General features: G+C 32.5%; 1 protein-coding gene across 1 annotated transcript in view; it reads right to left on the reverse strand.

Moving 5' to 3' along the window:
• LOC114329263 (uncharacterized) overlaps positions 1–24,062 on the reverse strand; it is a 105,049-nt gene that overhangs the window by 63,717 nt on the left and 17,270 nt on the right. Inside the window, exons 4-7 of the mRNA XM_050660013.1 lie at positions 18,056–18,226; positions 13,540–13,624; positions 12,897–13,036; positions 5,794–6,035 (exon numbers count right to left, since the gene is read on the reverse strand). Of these exons, the coding sequence (XP_050515970.1) occupies positions 5,794–6,035; positions 12,897–13,036; positions 13,540–13,624; positions 18,056–18,226 (638 nt within the window). The remainder of the gene's footprint in view (positions 1–5,793; positions 6,036–12,896; positions 13,037–13,539; positions 13,625–18,055; positions 18,227–24,062) is intronic.

The raw sequence follows: 24,062 nt of genomic DNA on the forward strand, positions 1-24,062 counted from the left end.
CTAGCTCTTCTACTAATATTTGAAAAGAGCAGAAAAAACTAAGTTTAATGGGTCACTTCAATTTTTTGCACAGACAATTTAATGACATTACATAATATAGTCTCCCGTTTTTTACCGCTAACGCGCCTTTGGGATTATAGCAGGTTAGTCTGCTGTATCTAGGACCTACTGTATAAGGAAGGTAACAGGGCCAGTGCTACGCTTTAACTGCCTATTATTACCCCAAGGTTTTACCCAAGGTACTCATTTTTATTCAGGTTCGAGTCGACCAGGGGTGTATGTATAGGCTTTTAAAATGTCTAGCTGTTCTCGCCGGCGCTGGGATTTGAACTTCGGCCTACCTGCATGAAAGTCACCCGTGTTGAGCTGGCCCCCCCCCACTTGCAAAAATTAAAAAACAAATAGCCTTGATTTATGAGCTATTTATGAGCTCTCATATTCCGCAAACTAAAAATTTTGAGCTCGTTCCACTGAGCAGGAATTTAATACCCTAGTGGGGGGGGGGCTGAGTCAGCCCCCCCCCCCACTACTTAAAAATAGGAATATTAAATCGGTTTTTGCGGCAGAATTACGAGCTATTTATGAGCTCTTGAAATTATATAGTTTCGATTTTTGAGCTCATCCCCTTCACCCCCAAACAACCCTTTAATTGATTTAACTTAAGAGAAAGATGCTGAGAAAACTTAAAATATATCGTATTGCGGATATAATTCCTATAGCTTATATACTCTAAGAATAAACTATTAAATCAAGGGCATTTCGATTATTGAGCTGCAACCCCTTCGCAAGAAAACCACCCTATCTTCCCGGCTTAAGAGAAAGTTGTATTTAAAATGCGTTAAACTAATTATTTGGCGACTGCATATCATTTAATAATTTATAAGCTTCCAAATTACGCGCATTTAGATCAGTAAATTGCAATTTATTTTGTATAGTGCAGTCACTGAAGGTAAAAATCAACGATTACCTTCAAGTTCGGTGAACCTTCATCGATTTTCACGAAAATTGGTCAGTGGTTAGAGGATACGTCAAGAAACAAAGGTGACATGGTACCACCTTGCGCCTTTACCCTGAGGGTGGATACCGCCCCTTCTCGGGGGTGAAAATTATTTTATAAAAAATAACTGCACAAATCAATAAATGAACAAATTAAAAGCAAAATTTATTATATAAAGTTAATAAAATAAGTCAATACTTTTTAAGTTATTAAAGATCAAAGATTTTAATTATTTGTAAAAAAAATACATGTTTTGAAGAGGTTTTTTGTAAATCACTGAAAAACTGTAAGTTTTTACAAAAAAGTTAATAGTAGTTTAATTCGCATAGCTTATATTCTAAGAATAAACTCTTAAATCACGCACCTTTCGATTACATAGCTACAACCCCTTCGCAAGAAAACGACCCCATTTTCCCGGCTTAAGAGAGAGTTGTTCTTAAAATAATTTAAATTAATTATTTGTCGACTATATATTGTTTAATAATTTATGAGCTCGCAAAATATACGCATCTCAATTATTGAATTGCCATTTTCTTTCTATAGTGCAGTCACTGAAGGTAAAAATCAACTATTACCTTCGATTTCGGTAAATCTCCATTTATTTTCACGAATTGACAATAACAACTTGGGGTTTTAGCCTGGGGTATATGTCACCCCTTCTCGGGAGTGAAAATTACTTTATTAAAAATAACCCCACAAATCGAGAGAGGGACAAATTGTAAGCAAAATTTGTTATATAATGTGATTAAAATAAATCAATACTTTTTGAGTTATTAAAGATCAAATATTTTAATTTTTGTAAAGAAAATGCATGCTTTAGAGCGATTTTTCATAAATGACTCAAAAACTGTAAGTTTTTACAAAAAAGTTTTCATCACTAAAATTGAAGCTAATAAAGAATATAATAAATTGCTTACTTGAAAAACCTTTAATGTTAATTTAAATTAAGTTATTGGTAATTAAATGTATATTTTTTTCCGCGACTGTTCAAATCTAAGGGTTCAAGCTTAAATAACGGGAAAAAGATGCATTTTATAACACTTAGGTACTAAATACTTGTCAAAGTACTTTGAAATACCCATCAAAAATAAGATTTAGAAAAAGTTGATAGTATTAAAATCCGCTCACCAATTTTCGTGAAAATGAATGGAGATTTACCGAAATCGAAGGGCATAGTTGATTTTTACCTTCAGTGACTGCACTATAGAAAGAAAATGGCAATTCAATAATTGAGATGCGTATATTTTGCGAGCTCATAAATTATTAAACAATATATAGTCGACAAATAATTAATTTAAATTATTTTAAGTACAACCCTCTCTTAAGCCGGGAATAAGGGATGGTTTTCTTGCGAAGGGGTTGTAGTTCAATAATCGAAAGGCGCGTGATTTTAGAGTTTATTCTTAGAATATAAGCTATACGAATTAAACTACTATTAACTTTTTTGTAAAAACTTACAGTTTTTCAGTGATTTACAAAGAACCTCTTCAAAACATGCATTTTTTTCACAAATAATTAAAATCTTTGATCTTTAATAACTTAAAAAGTATTGACTTATTTTATTAACTTTGTATAATAAATTTTGCTTTTAATTTGTTTTTTTATTGATTTGTGCAGTTATTTTTTATAAAATAATTTTCACCCCCGAGAAGGGGCGGTATCCACCCTCAGGGTAAAGGCGCAAGGTGGTACCATGTCACCTTTGTTTCTTGATGTATCCTCTAACCACTGACCAATTTTCGTGAAAATCGATGAAGGTTCACCGAAATTGAAGGTAATCGTTGATTTTTACCTTCAGTGACTGCACTATACAAAATAAATTGCAATTTACTGATCTAAATGCGCGTAATTTGGAAGCTTATAAATTATTAAATGATATGTAGTCGCCAAATAATTAGTTTAACGCATTTTAAGTACAACTTTCTCTTAAGCCGGGAAGATAGGGTGGTTTTCTTGCGAAGGGGTTGTAGCTCAATAATCGAAATGCCCTTGATTTAATAGTTTATTCCTAGAGTATATAAGCTATAGGAATTATATCCGCAATGCGATATATTTTAAGTTTTCTCAGCATCTTTCTCTTAAGTTAAATCAATTAAAGGGTTGTTTGGGGGTGAAGGGGATGAGCTCAAAAATCGAAACTATATAATTTCAAGAGCTCATAAATAGCTCGTAATTCTGCCGCAAAAATCGATTCAATATTCCTATTTTTAAGTAGTGGGGGGGGGGGCTGACTCAGCCCCCCCCCACTAGGGTATTAAATTCCTGCTCAGTGGAACGAGCTCAAAATTTTTAGTTTGCGGAATATGAGAGCTCATAAATAGCTCATAAATCAGGGCTATTTGTTTTTTAATTTTTGCAAGTGGGGGGGGGGGCCAGCTCAACACGGGTATGAAAGTCAAACATCCTACCTTAATTAAAGTCATTGAATTGTCTGCGCAAAAATTTAAGCAAACCATTACACTTAAGGGGACATTTATTGTTTTCGAATCCTGAAAAAACTAATAAGTATTTTTGAAAAATTTAAACGTACAATGAAATAAAAATCGAGTGGGATTTTTAATTTTAAATATCTCATTCAAAGGATTTATTCTAAGGATTTTCTAAGGATTTTCGACCCTCGCTAATGATATAATATTTCATTCTGCGTTTAAATTTTTCAAAGATATTTATTAGTTTTTCCAGGATTAAAAAAAATGAACACCATGTCCGTGGTGACATTTTCGAAATCGAGCATTCGCTATCTTTGTCATGCAATGTGGTGACAAGACAGTGACAAGTAGAAATGTGTCCGACTCGCTATTTTGATATAGCAATTGCTTCTGCTACTGCTATATGAAAATATCAGTTAAAGATAGCTGCTACTTTAATAACTGTAGCCTTTTTAACATTAGTCAACGCTTTCATGATGATACATGAAAATCAATCATATTTGTTTGTGTTTCAAAAAGCATTTTTGTTTAGTATTTAATGTGAAAACATAAATAATAATTGTTGCTAAACTAATACCTACGGCCATTTTTTCAAATGACCTTTAATAATTTAATATTAAAAGTTGATAATACCTGCTTTTTCATCTCAAAGTTCTTAAAAAATTAAATATAATTTTAAAATTGTGTCTAGACAAAAAATTTAAGCGAACTATTAAAATTAGTTGTTTGAGCTCTTTTCCAATATGCAAACGGATTTTGGAAATTTCAATATATGTGGTGTTGTTTCAAGGTCACAATGACTTTATAATTTTTTTTAGTCCGTACCTGGATTTTTTTTGTGTTAAGTAGTTAGATGGTTTGGGTTCTAAATGAGACATATACAGTGAGGACGTTTGAGTTGGAATAAATTCATTATCTTGAGAATGGACGAATTTGGAGAAAAATCCTGAAACAGGTCGATTTTTGTTTTTAAATTATGACTTTTTGCAATATACACCATACTAGTGACGTCATCCATATATGCGCGATGACGTAATCGATGATTTTCTTAAATGAGAGTAGGGGTTGTGTGATAGTCCATTTGAAAGGTTATTTCATTCTATATTCAGTAATATAAACGTTAACATAATTATTTATATAGGGTGTCCAAAAAAATTTTTTTAGTTAAATTAATTGAAACAAAAAGAAAAATGTATTTAATTTATTTATTTCAAAATACGTTTGAATGGTGTCAGAAAACAGAAAGAAATGTTTATTTGACAAATAATCATTGTTTTTTGCTTAAGTTCAATGTTAAAGCTGCCACCCACCTGTCTCTTAGCTGTTTGAAGATTGAAATTAAGGGAAAAGCAATGTATATTTCTGAAGTAAACATTATTACCTGTTTTTCTGACAGCAGTAAAATGTTTTTTGAATTAAATAAATTGCTTATATTCTTCTTTTTGGGTCAATTAATTTAGTAAAATTTTTTTTTGGGCTCCCTGTATAAACAATTATGTTAATATTTATATGAGTGAATAGAGAACTAATTAGCCTTTCAAATGAGCTATCACACAATCGCTACTCTCATTTAAAAAAATCGGCTATTACGTCCTCACGCCGAGAGATGACGTCACTAGTATGATATATATGGCCAAGAGTCATAATTTAAAAATAAAAATCGACCGGTCTCAGGATTTCCCTCCAAATTCGCCCATTCTCGAGATAATGAATTTATTCCAACTTAAACGTCCTCACTGTATATCTAGCAAATATCAAAAAAATATACAAGGTGGTTCTTAAGTTATGGGTCCAGAAAGAAACGGGTAAAATCGATAAAACTCAGTTATAAAAATCGTTGAGGCAATAAAGATAGTTTATCTAGAACCGTCTCAGTGAACTCTATTCACCATTCAAATATTTCAGTTTCCCAATGAAACGCCCAGTATAAGAGTTTTTTACCCATCATTATCAGGGGTGCTGAAATAATAAAGTTACAATGATGAAATTAGGTATTGAAAAACAACTTACTAGGTTAAGTTTGTCGTCACAGATGTTACATATACTAAATAATTAACGCTGGGCAAAAACTTAAAAAAAAGTCAAGACATAAAAAATGAGTCAAACTCTCCTTACCTCAGAGAGTTAACAGATCATAGGAGCACTGATTACTCTCTATGGAACCCTAAAAAAAGGATAACAAGACTAGTAACCTATTCTTCACCCATTAAACTGGAAGATGTTTGTTGGGATAGAAGCAAAAAGCCAAATAGCGCAAAATATGCAAATGCGTATGCACTCTGATATATTTGCCTAACGCCGGACTCTGGTAATATAAATAAAAAAAAGACATTTTTGAGCTATGTATTAAATAAAATCTTCTACTACATTGTTAATACAACAATAGTCATTGTTACCACTTGAAAACAAATAGCTTTTCCATAAATGGTATTTGCGGAGCCCTTAGGATGTGGGTCAACTGGTATGTATTTATTCTGAGTGGCAATCACATCATCATTGAGAATTGTGTGCACATCTTTCGCCCAAAGGTAATCCAGATGATTAAACCGTCTATCGACTAATTGTAACTTCACAACGTTTGGTAACTTCTTGGCCAACTTTTCTACATCCTAAAATGAAATAATATTTATAGATATTGGTGCAAATGAAAGGAATTATTCCGTTATTTCGTAAGCTGCCAAGTTTAAGAATAATCCCCAAAACAGATCGATTTTTATTGTTAAATTATGATTTTTTGGCACATATCATATTAGTGAAGTCATCCATCTGGGCGTGATGAAGTAATGAATGATCTTTTTAAATGAGACTAGGAGCTGTGTGCTAATATTCGTGTTTAGTAAAATAGCATCAAATGTAACTATTCTAAATAAACAACTATTTGACGATTTTATCTGGCAATGTCGCAAACCACTGATTTCGTGTACAATGTATTTTAAATGGATGTTTACTCTTTGTACCAAGCAACGCGTGCAACTGAAGTGTCCTCTTCTTAATTTGATACCTGAATAATTTTTGGGATTTCAGATATTCTTCTGTACACAGGGCCGGCGATAAACGGCCTGCAAGGGATGCACTGCAGGCGGGCGCCCCTGTTAGGGGGGCGCCAGAATGAGCTTTTTTTCTGCTGGTGTTATGCAAAATACTAAAATAGAAAAATTCATTTTTTTTAAATGTGGTTTAAATTCGTCATAATACCCTAATCAGTGTTTGTTAGTTTTGCAATATCACACATTATGTAAAATATACAAAAATATGCAATGCCGCTTAGAATTCTTACCATGTAGTAATATAATTTATTGGTCAAAGATATTATATTTCAACCAAACAATTTTTCTCTAAATGAGAATGCTTTGTTTATTTTCTTCAAATTTCTTGCAAGTTTAAGTTTTGTATCAGCAGTTATGAGAGGGAATGAATGATTTCTAGTAAAATAAACACGATTGTGATACTGTTTTCTTGCCGCCTGTGTAATTTAAGTATTATGTAGTTATTAATAGGTATCGAGTATTAAATCCCATAAAAACATAATATTTAAAATAAACATTTTACATAAAGTTTAGTTTAGAGATTTTTAGATTAAGATTTAGTATTATTTCATGTGATTATACCTATACCAATACAGAATAGTTTGTCAGTTGTACTCTGCAGTTAAAGAATCTAGTGTTGCATTCAATTAATATAAAATTATATTTGTTAAGTACTCAGTACTATTATTAAATTACGGTTTCACATTACTGCAGAAACATAATTTTGAGGTTTTCAAGTTATTATTTTTATTTAGTTAAATAAAAATGAATTCAAAAAAAATTATCTGGGGCACGAACCGAAGAAGAAAAGCCGAAAAAGAAGAAATGACAAAAAATCTTAGTTCTCTTAGCCAATTTCTAAAAAAAATTAAAATGAAGTTATTCTGTCAGATCATGGATCCAATAAAACTGTAAGCGAACTCTATTTACCGGGGACATTTGCGGATAGGGGAACACCGACTGTCGATGCCTCGTTGCCTGGAACACACATTTTTAGGACAAAAGTCCAAAATCAAGTCATTAATATGGAGAAAAGCTCTTCTAGCTACCCCTAAAATCAGGTGGTTTAACTACATAAAGTAATACAGAGGATGTCACATTACCCAGGGCATCCAAGGAAACGTTCAGTACAAAGCCTCCTCATTCGTTATGTACTGCGATGGGGTGGGGTGGTGTTATACCTTGGTGGGTCAGATAGATACCACTCCAGGTTATGGGCGGTCAGATAGGTAGGTCAGTGACCGGTTCGATCTTCGGAAATGTGGGTCTCACTGTTTCATTAAAACACACATAATGTCCCCAAGGCTGGGGTTGTACGAGTATCTGCATGAGCGCCCATGCAGGCACGCTGTCAGGGAGGCCGTGCCACCCCCTAGCTTTTCGGGTGCTATAAACTATATATTGTCATCTAAAGTATATTTGTGCAACATCTTCACTTCTGACCCCACCCTAAAATTTTTTATATGGGCGCCCATAAGAATGTGTGTGTGGGGGGGGGGGGCGCCTGTGCTAGTTTTGCAGGCGGGCACCTTATACCCTAGCGCCGGCACTGTCTGTACAATTCTGGTATTACAATGGTAACACCCGGCATAGTTATTTAACTATTATAATAGTTATTTCTGATATAAGTGTTAAAAGTACACGTTTAAGGCACGCATAAAAATGTAATTTTTAACAAGCATATCATACAATATTTTTTCTACAAACGTAATTACAGGACAATATCTACAGAAACTTTTACTTGAACTTGACTGACATTCCATTTTTATATTTTTTTGGCATTACATCAAAATTGCCTATACGGCCAATACGAATTGCAGTGCCATAAAAATTTTAAAGCACTAGTGCCTTAAAGTAGCATTTTTAACGCTCGTATGGAGTGCTAAAATAGTTATTTATGCAACAGTTCGTGAAGTATTAAGGGCGGATCCAGGACCGATTTTCGGGAGGGGCCATAAAGTTTTTTTGGGGAGGGGTATCAGGTGGTCTGGGGATATTTTTTAAAAATTACGGTTACAATGGTGAGTTTTCAGGCACTTTTCATACACTTTTGAGTGCCATAAAGACGTTCAAAACTTATCCTTATTAAAGTATTATTAAAGCCAGTACCAATATCTACACATTTCTTCGGATCCAAGTGCAGTTCTTTCAACAAGTTTAATACTACTTTTCCCAATGTTTCTCCTGTCAAACCTTGTTCTTTCCCTCTTTCTTGATTTTGAACTTAACAAAGTTTTCACGAATGTTGTTATTGTGTATATATCTCAAATTTAGAGAAAGCTGTTACACGTGGGACACGTCGGTCGTTTCGTCAAATAGGACAGAGTAATAATTTTCACTTTAAACCTGATTCATTATTTGTTCAATTATTTCTTCACCACAACATGTTATCAATTGATTTTGACTATACCATATTCCACGAACATACGCCTGTTTTGGATTACTTCGGCAACGAATATTTTACTGTGCAAAATAAGAAGAATGAAATTAAATTGCAAATTACATTGTTGTTTATTGGAATAATTATTAGCGCCATTTACTTTCGTACTTCTTATGTTGCACAGTAAAATATTCGTTGTCGAAGTAATCCAAAACAGGCGTATGTTCGTGGAATGGCCCATAGGCGCTAATGTATGTTACTCGGGAAGATGCTGTGGATAGGTGTGGTTTAGAAGCCTTATCCCCTGATGCGTTTTTAAACCTTAACAATTCCCTTCATTGCTAGGTCCAGCATCTTCGTCCAGAAGCAGTAGGCCATCATCACGGTGGCCTCCTAGAGAAATATTATTGGTCGTAGTCTTTGTCTATTTTCTTGTATCTGTTTAGACCTCTGAGAGTCTATCTGTTTAATGACTGACTTTTGAGATTACGATCACTTCATAGAAAATCCAGGCCCACCTGAAAGCACTCCTTGTGGTATGATGTCTTTTCGTGGCTTTGTATGGCTCCGTCTTTGCCCATGAGTTTGTCGAAAGATTGTAAAGGTTTCGTGACAAGGCTTTGGGCTGTCAATGGCATCCCTTTATTGTAACCATATTTTTTATTACAAAAATAAAATGCAATACTTGCAAAACAATCCCTTTTGAATGTGCAAAGGTACTAACCAACTCCTTTGTTCAAGTGCTGATGACCCAAGTAACGCTTCATTTCTTTTTTATTCTTTGTGTGTACAGAATATGGAAATTGATACGATTGATATTTCTTTTGTTCTTTTTTGTTTTTTGTTTTATGGCATAGACTTGGCTGTCAATTAGCCAGTCACAACTTTTTTGTTTTTTATTCATACATAAAGAAGGCAAAGAGGTCCTTAGAGTTCCATAGCAAACTCTTCCACAGCTCTCTACACAGTTCAAAAGCTGCAGCTGGCCGCTATGGACTATCCAAGTTGCGCACCACATTTTTCCATTATATATCTTTTTCTCCTTCTTTTTCCATATGTACATAATACATCAAATTATCAGGATTAATAAATTTAGAGGTTAATTTTAGTTTCATAGATAAATTTCATTAAACAATCATATATATTTTTGCTGTTCAAAGACAATAGATAGGATATATTGAAAGGTGGAAAAACATTACATTTTATTAAATCTTCGATTAAATTATAGCTGTATGGAATATGGAATGTATTTTGTGCACTCAAAGAAAGTGTGATTCAAATCACCCACCTTCTGACATTCAGTACAAAGATTTGAATCAAAAACTTTAATTCTTGCTAGATGTAGAGGGAAACATGCATGTCCAAACTTCATTCTGATTAATGTTGTTATACAGTGCGGTGGAATAAGTGTGCCCCCCCTGTTAACTTGTTTATTTTAACAATATAAGCAAAACGCTCGGACAGGTCTATTGTTAAACTAACCATAGTATATTATAGCATCAACGTTTCGAACTTTACGCGATCCCTCTTCAGGTGACAGCCATAACTTTGATTTTTTTTAAATGGGAAAGTACATCATGTGACACCTCATTTAAAAGCTCTTAAAATACTGAGTTCAAAAATGTATAATACTTTAATCCTTTAATCCTGTTTGAGAGCGTAGGCGCAAAATTTCGGTCGAATTCTTTCTATTTTTTTTCGAATCCTGAAAAAACTAATAAATATTTTTGAAAAATTTAAACGCAGAATGAAATATTACAGTATTCTCGATGGTCCAAAGTCCCTAATAACTCCTATAATGTTTATTTTAATAAGTCACAGTGGTGGAAAAAAGAGAAAATTTAGTGTGATTTTTAATTTCAAATATATCATTCAAAAGAAACTTTTTGTTTATTCTAAGGGACTGTCAGCCCTCGGTAATAATCTAATCTTTCATTCTGCGTTAAAATTTTTCAAAAATACTTATTAGTTTTCTCAGAATTCGAAAAAAATAAATGCGTTTAAAAAGAGTTCGACCGAAATTTTGGGCCTGCGATCTAAAAAAGGATTAAAGTATTATACATTTTTGAAATCAGTATTTCAAAAGTTGTTAAATGAGGTGTCACATGATGTACTTTACCATTTAAAATAATTAAAGTTATGCCTGTCACCTGAAGAGGGATCGCGTAAAGTTCGAAACGTTGATGCTATGATATACTATGATTAGTTTAAAAATCGACCTGTCCGAGCGTTTTGCTTATATTCTTAAAATAAACAAGTTAACAGGGGGGGGCAAGACTTATTCCACCGCACTGTATATCTTCGAGGTACTACATAATTTTCAAACCAATATATATTTGGAACAGAAGGTTGAATCAGTGAATACTGAGATTTGGATTGTTTACAAAGATCTCGCCATGATTGACTCCACTGATTTTTAACTCGATGCTTAATAGTGTTAACTAAATCAGATGCAAAACTTACGATTATTTGAAGTACCATACTCAATAGCTTTTTTAGCCAAACTATCAACATATTCATTATGCGTTAGTCCTATATGAGCCTTAACCCATAAAAAGTTCACTCTTCTTTTATTTTTATGAATTTCAAAAAGGATTTTCCTAATTAGTAGGATATTTTGATGATTGCCAAGGTCGTTCTAACAATCGGTACTTTGTAAAATTATCAACATTTTGATTTACAAAACATCGTATGTCATTCTTGAAGCTTCTGTTACTGGTTTTGTTCAATTCTAGTCCAGAAGACATATGTATCCCCTGTTTTGTACATAATATATATGTGTTTGAAACTAAGAACTTCTATTTTTTTAAATTCTCGGAGGGGGCCATGGCCGACAACGGAGCGAGTACTATAAATCGCGTAAGTTCGCAAAAAGTACTTCACGCACAGTTTCATACAATATTTTATCTTCGATGAACAAATAAACAAACTGTAACTCTTCGTCACTGGAATTCATTTCTATTCGAAAATTTTTAGAACTGTCACATTTGAAAATCCTAACTAATTTCAAACCACAAAACTGTCAAAAATTTTGTTGTAAGTCATTGCTCATATTGTCATCACCATGACAACGCGAAAGTTAAGGATATTTGATTATATGAAAGTGTGCCAAAAAATCCATTAAAAGTGTGCGAAAAAGTAAGTCCCATTTAAAATACATTGTTACTTCACGCACACTTTAAACCCTCCATGCACTGCTATCTATAATGACAGTTTTCACAAACTAAAAACTTATACATAATATGACATAAAGTAGATAAATTGCATTTTTAACACGGTTGTAGAGAAAATTATTTAAATATTATAAAATTATTACGCCCATACTCGATAACCAGATACTCGTCAGTGATCTATCAGGAGATATTGGGACATTTTTGGACTATCATCTCGTGATGTTTCTGTCTTATAACAAATTCTCCAGCATAGTAATTAAGACCTCTGTCTTCCTTGAGTTGGCATTTTCTAGTTGATCCCTATTTTACTTTTAGAGCATGTTCGATGGACTCTATTATTGATTTGCCTTCTTCTTCATTTGATATTTTTCTTCTGATATCCCTATCATTTGACATTTCTCTTTTAGTTTTTTTTATTATGTCTAATTTGATCTTGATATCTTCATGTCTGATCATCATATCGTATGTTAGAACAAGTAGTACATAATATGAACTTAATTTTAAAGAAAATTATCAAAACCATATAATATTCTATCATTCTTTCGATTTTTAAAGTTTGTGTCTTTTATATGCGAACCTAAAACAGTTTAAATACTTTGTGTTTTTTTTTTCAGAAAAACAATATGTTATTCTAAAGTTTGTAACTTTCTAAGTAGTCTGGCCCGATGAATGGAAAACAAAAAGGCTAACGCAGTAGTTTAAAAATCATATGAATCTGATGCTTATAGTGGAATATGCGGTCATTTAATCCGCCTATGGGGGAGCAGTATGGCAAGGGATAAAGGCTTGAGGCTCAGTGATACTCCTCCATAGATCCCTACCGGAAGGACGTTGACCCTAAATACGTTGTTATGATATAAGCCTTTATAAAAATAAATTAAATATATTTACCTTAACTGCTACGATATAATCATTTTGGGAGTAATAAAGTGCAATTGGAGCAGTAATGGCAGACAGATTGTAGTTCGGCGGGAATAGTGACTTATATTTTTTTAAATTACCTAATTTATAATCGTATCTTCTGAATTTCCCTAAAAAACACTTTTGTTGAGGGCATTGGCGCAAAATGTCGCCTGTCAAAATGATCAATGTGTTTTAAATGTATTCATTTTTTCGAATCCTGAGAAAACTTATAAGTAATTTTGAAAAATTAAAAAAAAATGAAAGGTTGCATTATTACCGAGGGTCGAATGTCCCCTAGAATAACCAAAAAGTTTCTTTTGAATGAGATATTCGAAATTAAAAATCACACTAAATTTTCTCTTTTTTACCCCTGTAACTTATTAAAATAAACATTTATAGACGTTTTGAGGGACTTTCTACCGTCGGTAATGACGTAATCTTTCATTTTGCGTTTAAATTTTCAACACTACTTATTACCTAGTCATCTCAGGATTCGAAAAAAATGAATACATTTAAACACATTGAACATTTTGACAGGAGACATTTTGCGCCTATGCCCCTAACAAAGCGAATCTTCTAAAATTATGTATGGATTATTCAATGCTCATCCTGTTTAAGAACAATATTTTACCTGAAATGATTTCTTGTGCATAATGTATAGCCGTTTTTAAAGATATTCCGGCAGGTGCATTGGACAATATATTTGGTACAAATAGCTGAAAATAAAAATAACTATATGAATATAATTATAAAAAAACTTAACAAACAAGTAAAAAGCTTCGAGTATATGATAACAAGAATAAAAAACAGCTAAACGCCGTAAAAATGAGTGGCGCATAGAATATTCCAGCTACACAATATCTGATATGAATATTACGTGTCGCGAAAATGTATTTTCATGTTGATGGAAAACAAAATTCTAGTTTTATTTTAAAAGATTTTTCCATAATATTTGCTAAATTTTAAGTAAACCCGCCACAAAAGAGTTTCAAATGTTTCGCCACAAAAGTATTTCGCGCCACGTAATACTCATATTTTTTTGTAGCTGAAATAATATTGTATGCGCCACTCATTTTTACGGCGTTTAGCGGTTTTTTTTATTCTTTTAACAGGAGTTTTTCAAAGTTATTTATAAATTAAATGTATGAAGTTAAAGAATGCAATGTTCTAGAGTACACGTTAAGCTTTATAAATTGTCGCCTTTGTTTCATTATTTCCCAAATGATCTAGTGTCCATCGAATGTACACTAAGATTTTTTTTCTATTTGAAATAGATTGAAATAAAATATTGGGCCCGTTGCCAGATCAAATTTAGCGTCGTAACCACTACAACTACATAAACCATTTCGGGAATAATCGTTAATTGAATTTTATACTTTTGCAGCTTAGTAACTTCTAAATGGCTTACCCGATTTTGATCACTAAACATGATTTTGAAACGTATTGACAACTAGTATCTGATGCACCTAAGGTCAAGTATGATAACTGAAGCTATTACAGGAAAAGACTAAGTTTTCACTCTAATGGCAAATAAAACAACATAATGATGCTATTCTACATCCCACCAGACTGAAAACAATGGGAACCTTCTCTGGTTACATCTCCGAGGCTTCTACAATTTGCAAGCCATACGGATGCTGAGACTAAGGAAGATGAGGGAATTTTACAATTTATAATTCACTTCCAATCTGCTCACCGCGGTAAAGTTTCAACGAGAATGGTTCACTTCGTACTCCAGTCAGAGTAAACATATAAATAAAAAATGAATAACCATTTTCAATATCGTTTCAAAACGAAAATACAGCCGCAACATATTCTAGTCCAATCAGAGAGTGCAGCAAGCACCTCTACCGGTTTCGAAACTTATTAGCCTTTCATCACGAGGCACATATGCTGCTCTCCCTGATCCAACCCAAACAAACCCTGGCATGCAGTCTCAGATTGCAACCAACGAAATGGCATAGATGCCCTAGCGGCAACTGCTAGCAAAAACTAAGTTTTTACTCTAATGGCACATAAAACAACATAATGCTATTCTACATCCCACCAGACTGAAATCAATGGGAACCTTCTCTGGTTACACCTCCGAGGCTTCTACAATTTGCAAGCCATACGGATGCTGATACTTAGGAAGATGAGGGAATTTTACAATTTATAATTCACGTCCCATCTGCTCAGAGCGCGGTAAAGTTCCAACGAGAATGGTTCCCCTCGTACTCCAATCAGAGTAAACATATAAATCAAAAATAAATAACTATTTTCAATTTCGTTGCAAAACGAAAATACAGCCGCAACATATTCTAATCCAATCAGACAGTGCCGCAAGTAAGGAACTCTTGGGCTTGAAAAACCGTTTTTCCCATAGGAAATAGATTTGATCATACTTATGAGTTTTATAACTTAAAAATTCAAATTTTTCCGGATATGTGGTATACACTGTTAGATTCGTCTAGAGTCCTTCTACAAACGCTCAGTTATTGGCGCAATTCGTAGGTTGAAATTTTGGGTAATTGTTGAAAAACCAAAACTTTCATCAATGTTTAGTTTTTCAGTTTTTTGGCTATACTGAGCCGTGTGTATGTCTGATCCTGACGGCTTAGACACCATTTGAAAGCTTAACTCAACAATATTGATTTTATGTATTTGTGGGTCTCCTGTCTCTTCTTGAACCGAAGATGCATACCACCAAAATTCCCATAGCTGGCTATGGGTAGTCAGAAGTCACAAACTACACCGGTTCTGAATCGGCCCTGACCCCCTCTTCAAACACAGAAAAAAAATTCAGATCGGTTTAACTTTTCCACACATATACATACATACATGCATACATATCCACAAACATTTTCCCTTTTTTAAATAGAAATTGAGTCATATTTCTGAGCTCGGTAACTTTTGAATGATATAACCGATTTTCACAATTAGACATGCGTTGGAAAGTAATGATCAGTACTATTAGAAGCCGCAAAGATCGGTCTTAAATTTTAGAAGTTTTTGGGAGTTTTGGGGACGAGAACGATAAACAGGCACTAAATAGGATGGGCCGTAAAATCCATACTCTTGGACCAAAATTGATGGTTGACATATGAATGGGTGAGTCTTGTCCTGAACTTTAAAATGGAATTTGACCCAATTTTAAATTTAGTCAACTTTACAAAATCGAAAATTTCGTGTATATAACATAGTGTCGCTTGTAGGAGGGTGTTGGTGTGCGCCACTGGCGAAAACTGCCGTTCTTTGGTAATAGTGTCGCATGAAGAGGGGTTGTGCACCACTGGCGAGAACTGCCATTCTCTGGCGTCGCCTTTGTCGCATTCTCTCCGAAATGATCTAGTACTTACGACACCAGAATTGTGATAAGGCAATCCGAGTTCATATCCCAGTCGTCCTAATAATTATGGCCGGCAAATGAACTCGGATTGTAACCACTACAACTACATAAACCATTTCGGCGATAATGGTTAAATGGATTATACATTTGGAGCTCAATAAATTCTGAACGGCTTAACCGATTTTGATCATTAAACGTGAGTTTGAAACGTATTGAAAAGTAGTATTTGACGCATCCAAGGTCAAGTATGATAACTGAATCTATTACAGGAAATCTTGAGCTTGAAGAACCGTTTTTCATATAAGAAATAGATTTGATCATAATTTTAAAGCCTATAACTTAAAAATTCGAATTTTCCCAGATATGAGGTATACACCGATAGATGCGACTAGAGTTCTTCTTCAAACGCTCAGCTACTGGCGCAATTCGTAGGTTGAAATTTTGAGTAATTGTCGAAAAGCTAAAATTTTCAAAGTTTATTTTTCAGTTCTTCGGCTATACTGAGCGGTGTTTATGTCTGATCCTGACAGCTTATACACCGTTTGAAAGCTTAACTGAACACTATTGAACTGGTGTATTTGCAGTTCTCCTTTCTCTTCTTGGACCGAAGATACATGCGCCCAAAAAATATGCCATTTTTTACCTACCAAGTCCTATATCTGACTTATGGGTAGTCAAAAGTCACAAACTACACCGGTTCTGAATCGGCCCTGACTCCCTCCACAAACATTTTCCCTTTTTTAAATAAACATTGAGTCATACTTCTGAACTCGGTAACTTTTGAATGGCATAACCGATTTTCAAAATTAGACATGCGTTGAAAAGGTATTATTAGAAGATGTAAAGATTGGAACTAAATTTTTAAAAATTTTGGGAGTTTGGGGACGATAACAAAAAACAGACCCTAAATGGGAAGGGCCATAAAATTCACACACTTGGATCAACATGACCAGTTGATATATGGATGGGTGAGTCATGTCTTAAACTTTAATATGGGATTTGGCCCAATTTTCAATTCAGTCAGGTTTATAAAAACGAAAATTTCGTGTATATAATATAGTGTCGCATGTAGGGGTATGTATGTGCGCCACTGGCGAGAACTGCTGTTCTCTGGTAATATAATTTGTTTATTAAAAATTTTTAAAATTCATCCAGAATCCATTTAAAGTTCTCCAGAACGTTTTTATTCTGAAGTCAGACTATCATTGTAATGAAACATACTAATTGCAGTTGAAACTAGCTCATATTTTAATTAATAAAACCTTTATGTCCCATGATTATAATATTAAATTGTAAAATTGAACTAACATGATGTCGATGTTAGATTAATAGATTCACTTTAAAGGAATACAGATTTCCCTGTTTAAAAAAAGGGGTACTTCGTCCTGCGCGTGATACAGGTCAACTCAAGATCGTGGAGTTATCTGAGATTTCAGAAGGTAGGCATACTCAAGATCAAATTTATAAAACTTTTATAAATAATGAAACAGAGGACGCATAATATACGATCTATATATTTTTAGATGTGCTTAAAACGGGAAGACTAAAATGGGCAGGACATCTAGCAGAACAACCCTCCTAGAAGAGTTCTTACGTCACGTAGAAATAGGGGTAGGCCAAAACTCAGATGAAAAGATGGTGTAGATGAGGATGGTAGAAAAATAGGCGCACCAAACTGGCAACAGTTACAGTTGGCAATGGAGAGAACTGACTTACGTAATAGACTTAGGAAGGTCGAGGCTTTTTAGAGGGCTGTAGCGCCATTGATGATGATGAGATGTACTTTAACTTACTTTACAAATAAAATTTAGACACTTACCCGGTCAAATTGTCTATTATTAAATCCAAAGCAGAAAAATGCTACTAATGCTCCTATTTCTTGTGCTGGTGGTACAAAGTGGGTTAAGACAATATAAAATTTGGCTAGTTCTGTATAAATCCAAGAATACGGCAGTAGACTATGAATATTTAAAATGTCCGCCAATAAAAACTACAAAAAATTAAATGTGATGTACATTGTAAAGGCGATCAGTTTCAAATGATAAATTCAGTTTCTTCATTGACCAAAATATGACAAGAATTTTAAGCCAAACAGTATGGAGGTCAATATTTTTCAACAAGGAATACTCTAAGCTCAATATTTTTATTCTTTTATTGTTATGCATATATTGATCATAGCATATACTGCCCTATTAAGCGCAAAAGAGGTATCTACATTAGACCTCAAACTGATAAAACGACGTTTAAAGTTCAAACCTCATTTATTTTAGTTTTGTATTAAGTAAAACCTTCAAACCTTTTTTATTGAGTTTCTTATTTTTCTCGTTAGCTGAATGTATTGTTTTAATAGTAAGATTTATTATTTGGCATTAATTATACCAGATACTGCAAAATTTACAATGAAAAATACTAACCATTCTAAGATGTTTTAGTTGTAACTGCAATGTACTAAGCCAAATAAGTGGTGTCTCGGTGTCTGCGTAGTTACGTCCAAAGTTCTTAAGTAAAAGCAGATACCACTAATAAAGCTTAGTATTTACACTGGATACTACCAATGATAAAATAATATAAATTAGAGATTACTAGGATATAAATTTATTAAAACTGAAACTTCCAAGGATTAATAAAATGTATTTAAAGTAGTTTTCCTGAAATTCTCAAGTAATAGACACTTTTAGGACCATTAACGCTTAGTAATCTATCTAATAATAGATATTTTAATTTGATCAGTTCAAAGTTTTGATGATTTTTTTTAAGTTAGTTTATGTATTCCCAATATTGTTCTGAAGCTATTTTTGTATGGCATTTATGTAATTTATTATTCTAAATGGGAACTACGCCACAATTTAACTGAAAAAATGATTTTATTGACGTTTTGAAGTCCACATCGGATGTCGTTTTCAAAATATAAAATATTACTAAATTAAACAAAAATATTGTTGCTTAGTAAAAAAATTATTTCAATAATTTAATTTAATCTGACTCATTCATATCGGTAATTCAGAAATATAATAAGTATATAATATTATTATATTAAAGTGTATCACTTTAAAATTATATTGCCAACATTTATGCGTTGCCTTCCTGGGACAACTATATTGAGAGATAGTTCATTCGATTACATGAAATCAACTTTAACTCAAGAATATTCGTTACAAAAAAATCATAGCATGCGATTTGTCTTTAAAAAGACAACCACAGGCAATGGTGACAGTAAAATTCTCACGTTAGTGATTCCATAGTAGATCAAGAGGAAAAACCGGAAAAACCGGAAAAATCTCATGATACTATCCCGACATTTGAGTATCTGGTCTTACTTTTAGTTTACTCTCAAAACTAACACCAAAATTTTGATTTTATATGTATGTTATTTTAAATTATAAATATTATTAATAATACATAGATATATAAATAATACTAAAATATAAAATATGTACTATCCTCGATATGTTATTGACTTATAATCGTTCTGACCTTCTCTTTTATAGGTAATAGGTAGCCTCACCCTAATGCATTCTATCGAGGAATTTGCGACACAGTTTCTTTCATTTAGCATAATTAGAGCCGCTGTTTTGACTTTTCTCTGTTTACTACCTGTTTCTTTCAGGACTATACTTAAATCTTTTCACTAAACTCTATGTTCGCTGTCCCATGCGTGTTGACATATTTGAGATCTATCAAATTCTCTATTTTTAAAATAAGACTAATATTTACTTATTCTAACGTTTAATGGTCTTGATGTTTCACCAAAGTAAAATTGTTGGCATTCACAATAAGGTATTTTATAAATACAATTCTTTGTTCGTTCTTGTTCATTGTAGGTTTAGTTTTAGAAGGGTAGGCAAAAACCAAGATTTTTGAAGTTATACTACTTTAGGCGCGATTGAGAGTAAAATTTCATAATTCTGCGCGCATGCGCACACAGACAGTATGGTATAAACGTTATACGGGATCTGATTGGGTGTTAAAATCATCTGTCAATAATTGTTCAATATGGAGATTTTGGATAAACAAATTAATGTTGTGTATATTAGTTTTTATTGTTGTGATGGCAGAGAAAAATGCAAGTTTATAATATTTTAGTGACTTTTTAAATAGTTTTTAAAAGCGACAGGTACGTAATAATAGTAGATGTTTCAGTATCCTAATAAAACATTTCATAGGTAGGACCTACCTATTTGGAAAATTTAAAAAGAACCCACTAAAATAGTATGTATGTAATGCTTTAATTTGCATAATTTGATTACCACTAAAATTTCTATCAATATTTACCTAATATATTGTTTTCTTACTCTATGTTTTGTTTTATTCTAATATTTCTTTCAATTCTAAATAATTTCAATTCAAAATCAAAATAATTTGGTTAAATTCAAAACCGTCAAAAGTTTAATCCGTTTAGTTAGTTGATCTTCGCACTAGATGACACATCGTCTCCGTGGGTAAAAGTTTAAGGTGAATGAAGTTCAATACTAACTGCGCTGATAAGCGGGTTCGAACCCCAATGGGAACTTTTATTTTTTTTATTTTTTTATACATTTTATGATTGTAAGTTTATTATATAATTTTTTTTTTAGAAAATACGTATTTAGTTAAAATTCTTTCCTACATTGTTCAGAAATTATTTGTGGCATTTTTCAATGTGTTTGTTTGTGTGTTTTATTCTTTTATTATTTTAATTTTTGGCATTGTTTTAATAAAAAATTTTGAGGAGTAGTAAGTATTAAAATTAGTTTAATATTTAAATAAAATATAAATTATCTGTTTAAAGTATATTAATTTCGTTGAAACATATAATAGAAGTATAACTTCTTACGTGCGTACAAAGTACACACACATTCTTTTTTTTTAAACAACCAAAATAACCAGGTTTTTTGTTTAAACCAGGCTTATTTGGTTTAAACCAGGTTTATTTGATACAAAGTGTCATAAGTCTAAATACTTTAAAAGTGAATAAAAAATATTTTATAAAATAATAGTAATAAATAATGAAAAACATGATTAAGACAACTTTTATTTTTATTTACCACACAGAAAATTAAAATAACAAAAAAACATCTTCAAACGTATCAAAACATATTCAAAATAGCTAAGTTCGAAAATAAAAAATACAATTTATTTATCTTAATTTTCTTCATTTGCGGCAGCTGTATAAAAAACTTTAAATAAAAACACCAGTTTGGAGGCTCAATAAAAAACCAGGTCTTTTCTTAAAAAACCAGTTGATTTAAACCATGGTTTAAACCAAGGATTTAAGCATGTTAGTTTAAACCTGCCAACCCTGGTTTTAGATAAAATAGATCTCAATGTGTTTGTTGTCTTGAATGTTTTTGACATTCCACAAGAACACAAATTGGAACAAAAAACAGGTAACATCTATTTATAATTTGTAGTTCCTAGCAACATACTAGAGGCAAAAGGTGGTAAATAGTGAGTTCTAAGTATAATAAGTACTAAGGCAATATAGGAGTATCTGACAAAAACTAAAGGTAAACAGCCGTATCTCTGAAGATACTACTTTTATATCTTAGTATATAAATAAATAAATAAATAAATAATAGCTTTATTGTCCAACAGGTATCCATTTATAGGACAATTTTACACTAATTATAAACTAAATTTTAAATTTTAAAGAAAAGAAAAAAGAAAATTACCAAGTAAATTAAGAATTCAAATGAGACTTAGCCATTCTGACAAGTTGACTTATACTACAGTTGAATATATCACAATAGTTTACCAAACAATTATAATTTTCACACATAACAAATATGGGGGAGTTTAATATCAGGTTTGTTCTGGCTTGTGTAGTTCTGAACGTGGAAACATTTCTAACAGGATAAGAAGGTACATTAAAATTTATTTGTTTGAGAATATCGGGGCAGTCAATTAAATTATGCAGCAATTTACATAAAAATATTAGTGAAGCACAATTTCGCCTCATTTCTAATGAAACCATATCTAAACTATTACACAGCTCACTATTTATGTAACCTCTCTCTGGATATATGCCGTTAATCTTAAATGATAAATATTTCAAAAATTTACGCTGCACCTTCTCAATCAACTGAACATGTGAATTATAAAATGGAGACCAAAGTATAGACGCATATTCTAATTTACAACGTACATAAGAGAAATATAGTAATTTGACAGTTTTTATGTTAGTAATATTTCGGCTATTTCTGACTACAAATCCATATGATTTAAGTGCTTCAGAAACTTTTAAAGATATATGTTCAGTAAATGAAAGTTTACAGTCGAAAATTATGCCAAGATCTTTAATTTTATTCACATGTTCCAGTTCGCTACCATCAATAGCATAAACATAGTTTATACTATTATGTTTCCTTGAGTAACTTACAACTTTGCATTTATTTGCATTAAGATTTAAATAGTTTTCTTTGCACCATTCATGCACACCACTCCAGAATGAGACTCCAGACTCCAGATGAAGGTATGTATTTGTGAGAGTTATAACCATTATAAGATACAAATTGAGTTCTACCAGACAAATAGAATTTTATGAAAGCGACAGCATCTTTAGAAAAACCAAAAAGGGACAATTTGGAAAGAAGAACTCCATGATGAATTTTGTCAAAGGCCTTTGAAAAATCAGTATACATAACGTCAACTTGGGATCTCCTATCCAACGCTTCAGATATGTACTGTGTTATTCCCAATAAGTTTGTAACTGTGGATCGATTAGCAATGAATCCATGCTGATATTGTGAAATTTGATTACGAGTGAAAGAGTATATACGATTATAAAGTATGATTTCAAAAATTTTGGATAAATTGCATATAATAGATATGGGCCTATAATTTTCTACACAACATTTTTCCCCATTTTTATAAACAGGACATACCTTTGATTCCTTCCAGATACTTGGATACTGTTTGTATAATAAACACAAATTGAAAATTTTTAATAATGGCTTAGTTAAAGCACCCATGCAATCTTTAATAAAAAAGAAGTATTTTATCAGGTCCAGAAGTCATCTTATTTTTAAATTTTTTGCTGGCTAGAATTATTTCAGTTTCTTGAACAGGATAAAAATTTAGACATTCAGTGTTGACCGCTAAGACATTATTACTGGTTAGTATATTACCTGCTTGATAAACATCATTAAAGTATTCAGCAAAGATATCAACGATATTTTGTGGTTCAGAAGTAGCAATGCCTTGATATTTCATTTCACCAGGAATCCGTGAAGTGTTATTTTTAGCATTTACGTATGACCAAAACTTTCTAGGGTTTACAGAAAGGGATAATTGTATATTTTCGATGTATTCGTTGTATGCCAATTTAATTTTTAGTTTTGAAAGATGTCTTAAGCGCTGAAATTCAAGCAGATCAGAGTGGTTTTTATGTAATATAAATTTGTTCCTGTGCTTAACCTTTAGTTTGATACAGAGAATAATATCGGCATCAAACCAAGGTGGATATGTGTGGCTGAAGTTTTTGTAGACAGGAACATACTTATTAAATAAAAGAAAAATTCTATTATAAAAACGGTCTACAACTTTATCAACTTGAGAAGATTCATCTAGAAAAGCCCAATCCGTTTCATACAATTCCCTATATAAATCACAAAAATTTGCCTTTTTAAAGTTGTAAGTTACCTGGTCAGAACCAAACCTGAACCTAGACTCCTTTACAAAAATATTCGTAATATTAATTATAAGAGCTGGGTGGTGGGAATCTTCATAGACTAACGGGGACATGTCACGCATTACTTCGCAGGCAAAATGTGACATTATTAGATCTAGCGATCTACCTAAGTGATTTACAACCCCATTAAATTGACCAATACCAAAAGAGTGCAAGA

The sequence above is a fragment of the Diabrotica virgifera genome, chromosome 1 (genome assembly GCF_917563875.1).
Source record: "Diabrotica virgifera virgifera chromosome 1, PGI_DIABVI_V3a".
Classification (NCBI taxonomy): domain Eukaryota; kingdom Metazoa; phylum Arthropoda; class Insecta; order Coleoptera; family Chrysomelidae; genus Diabrotica; species Diabrotica virgifera.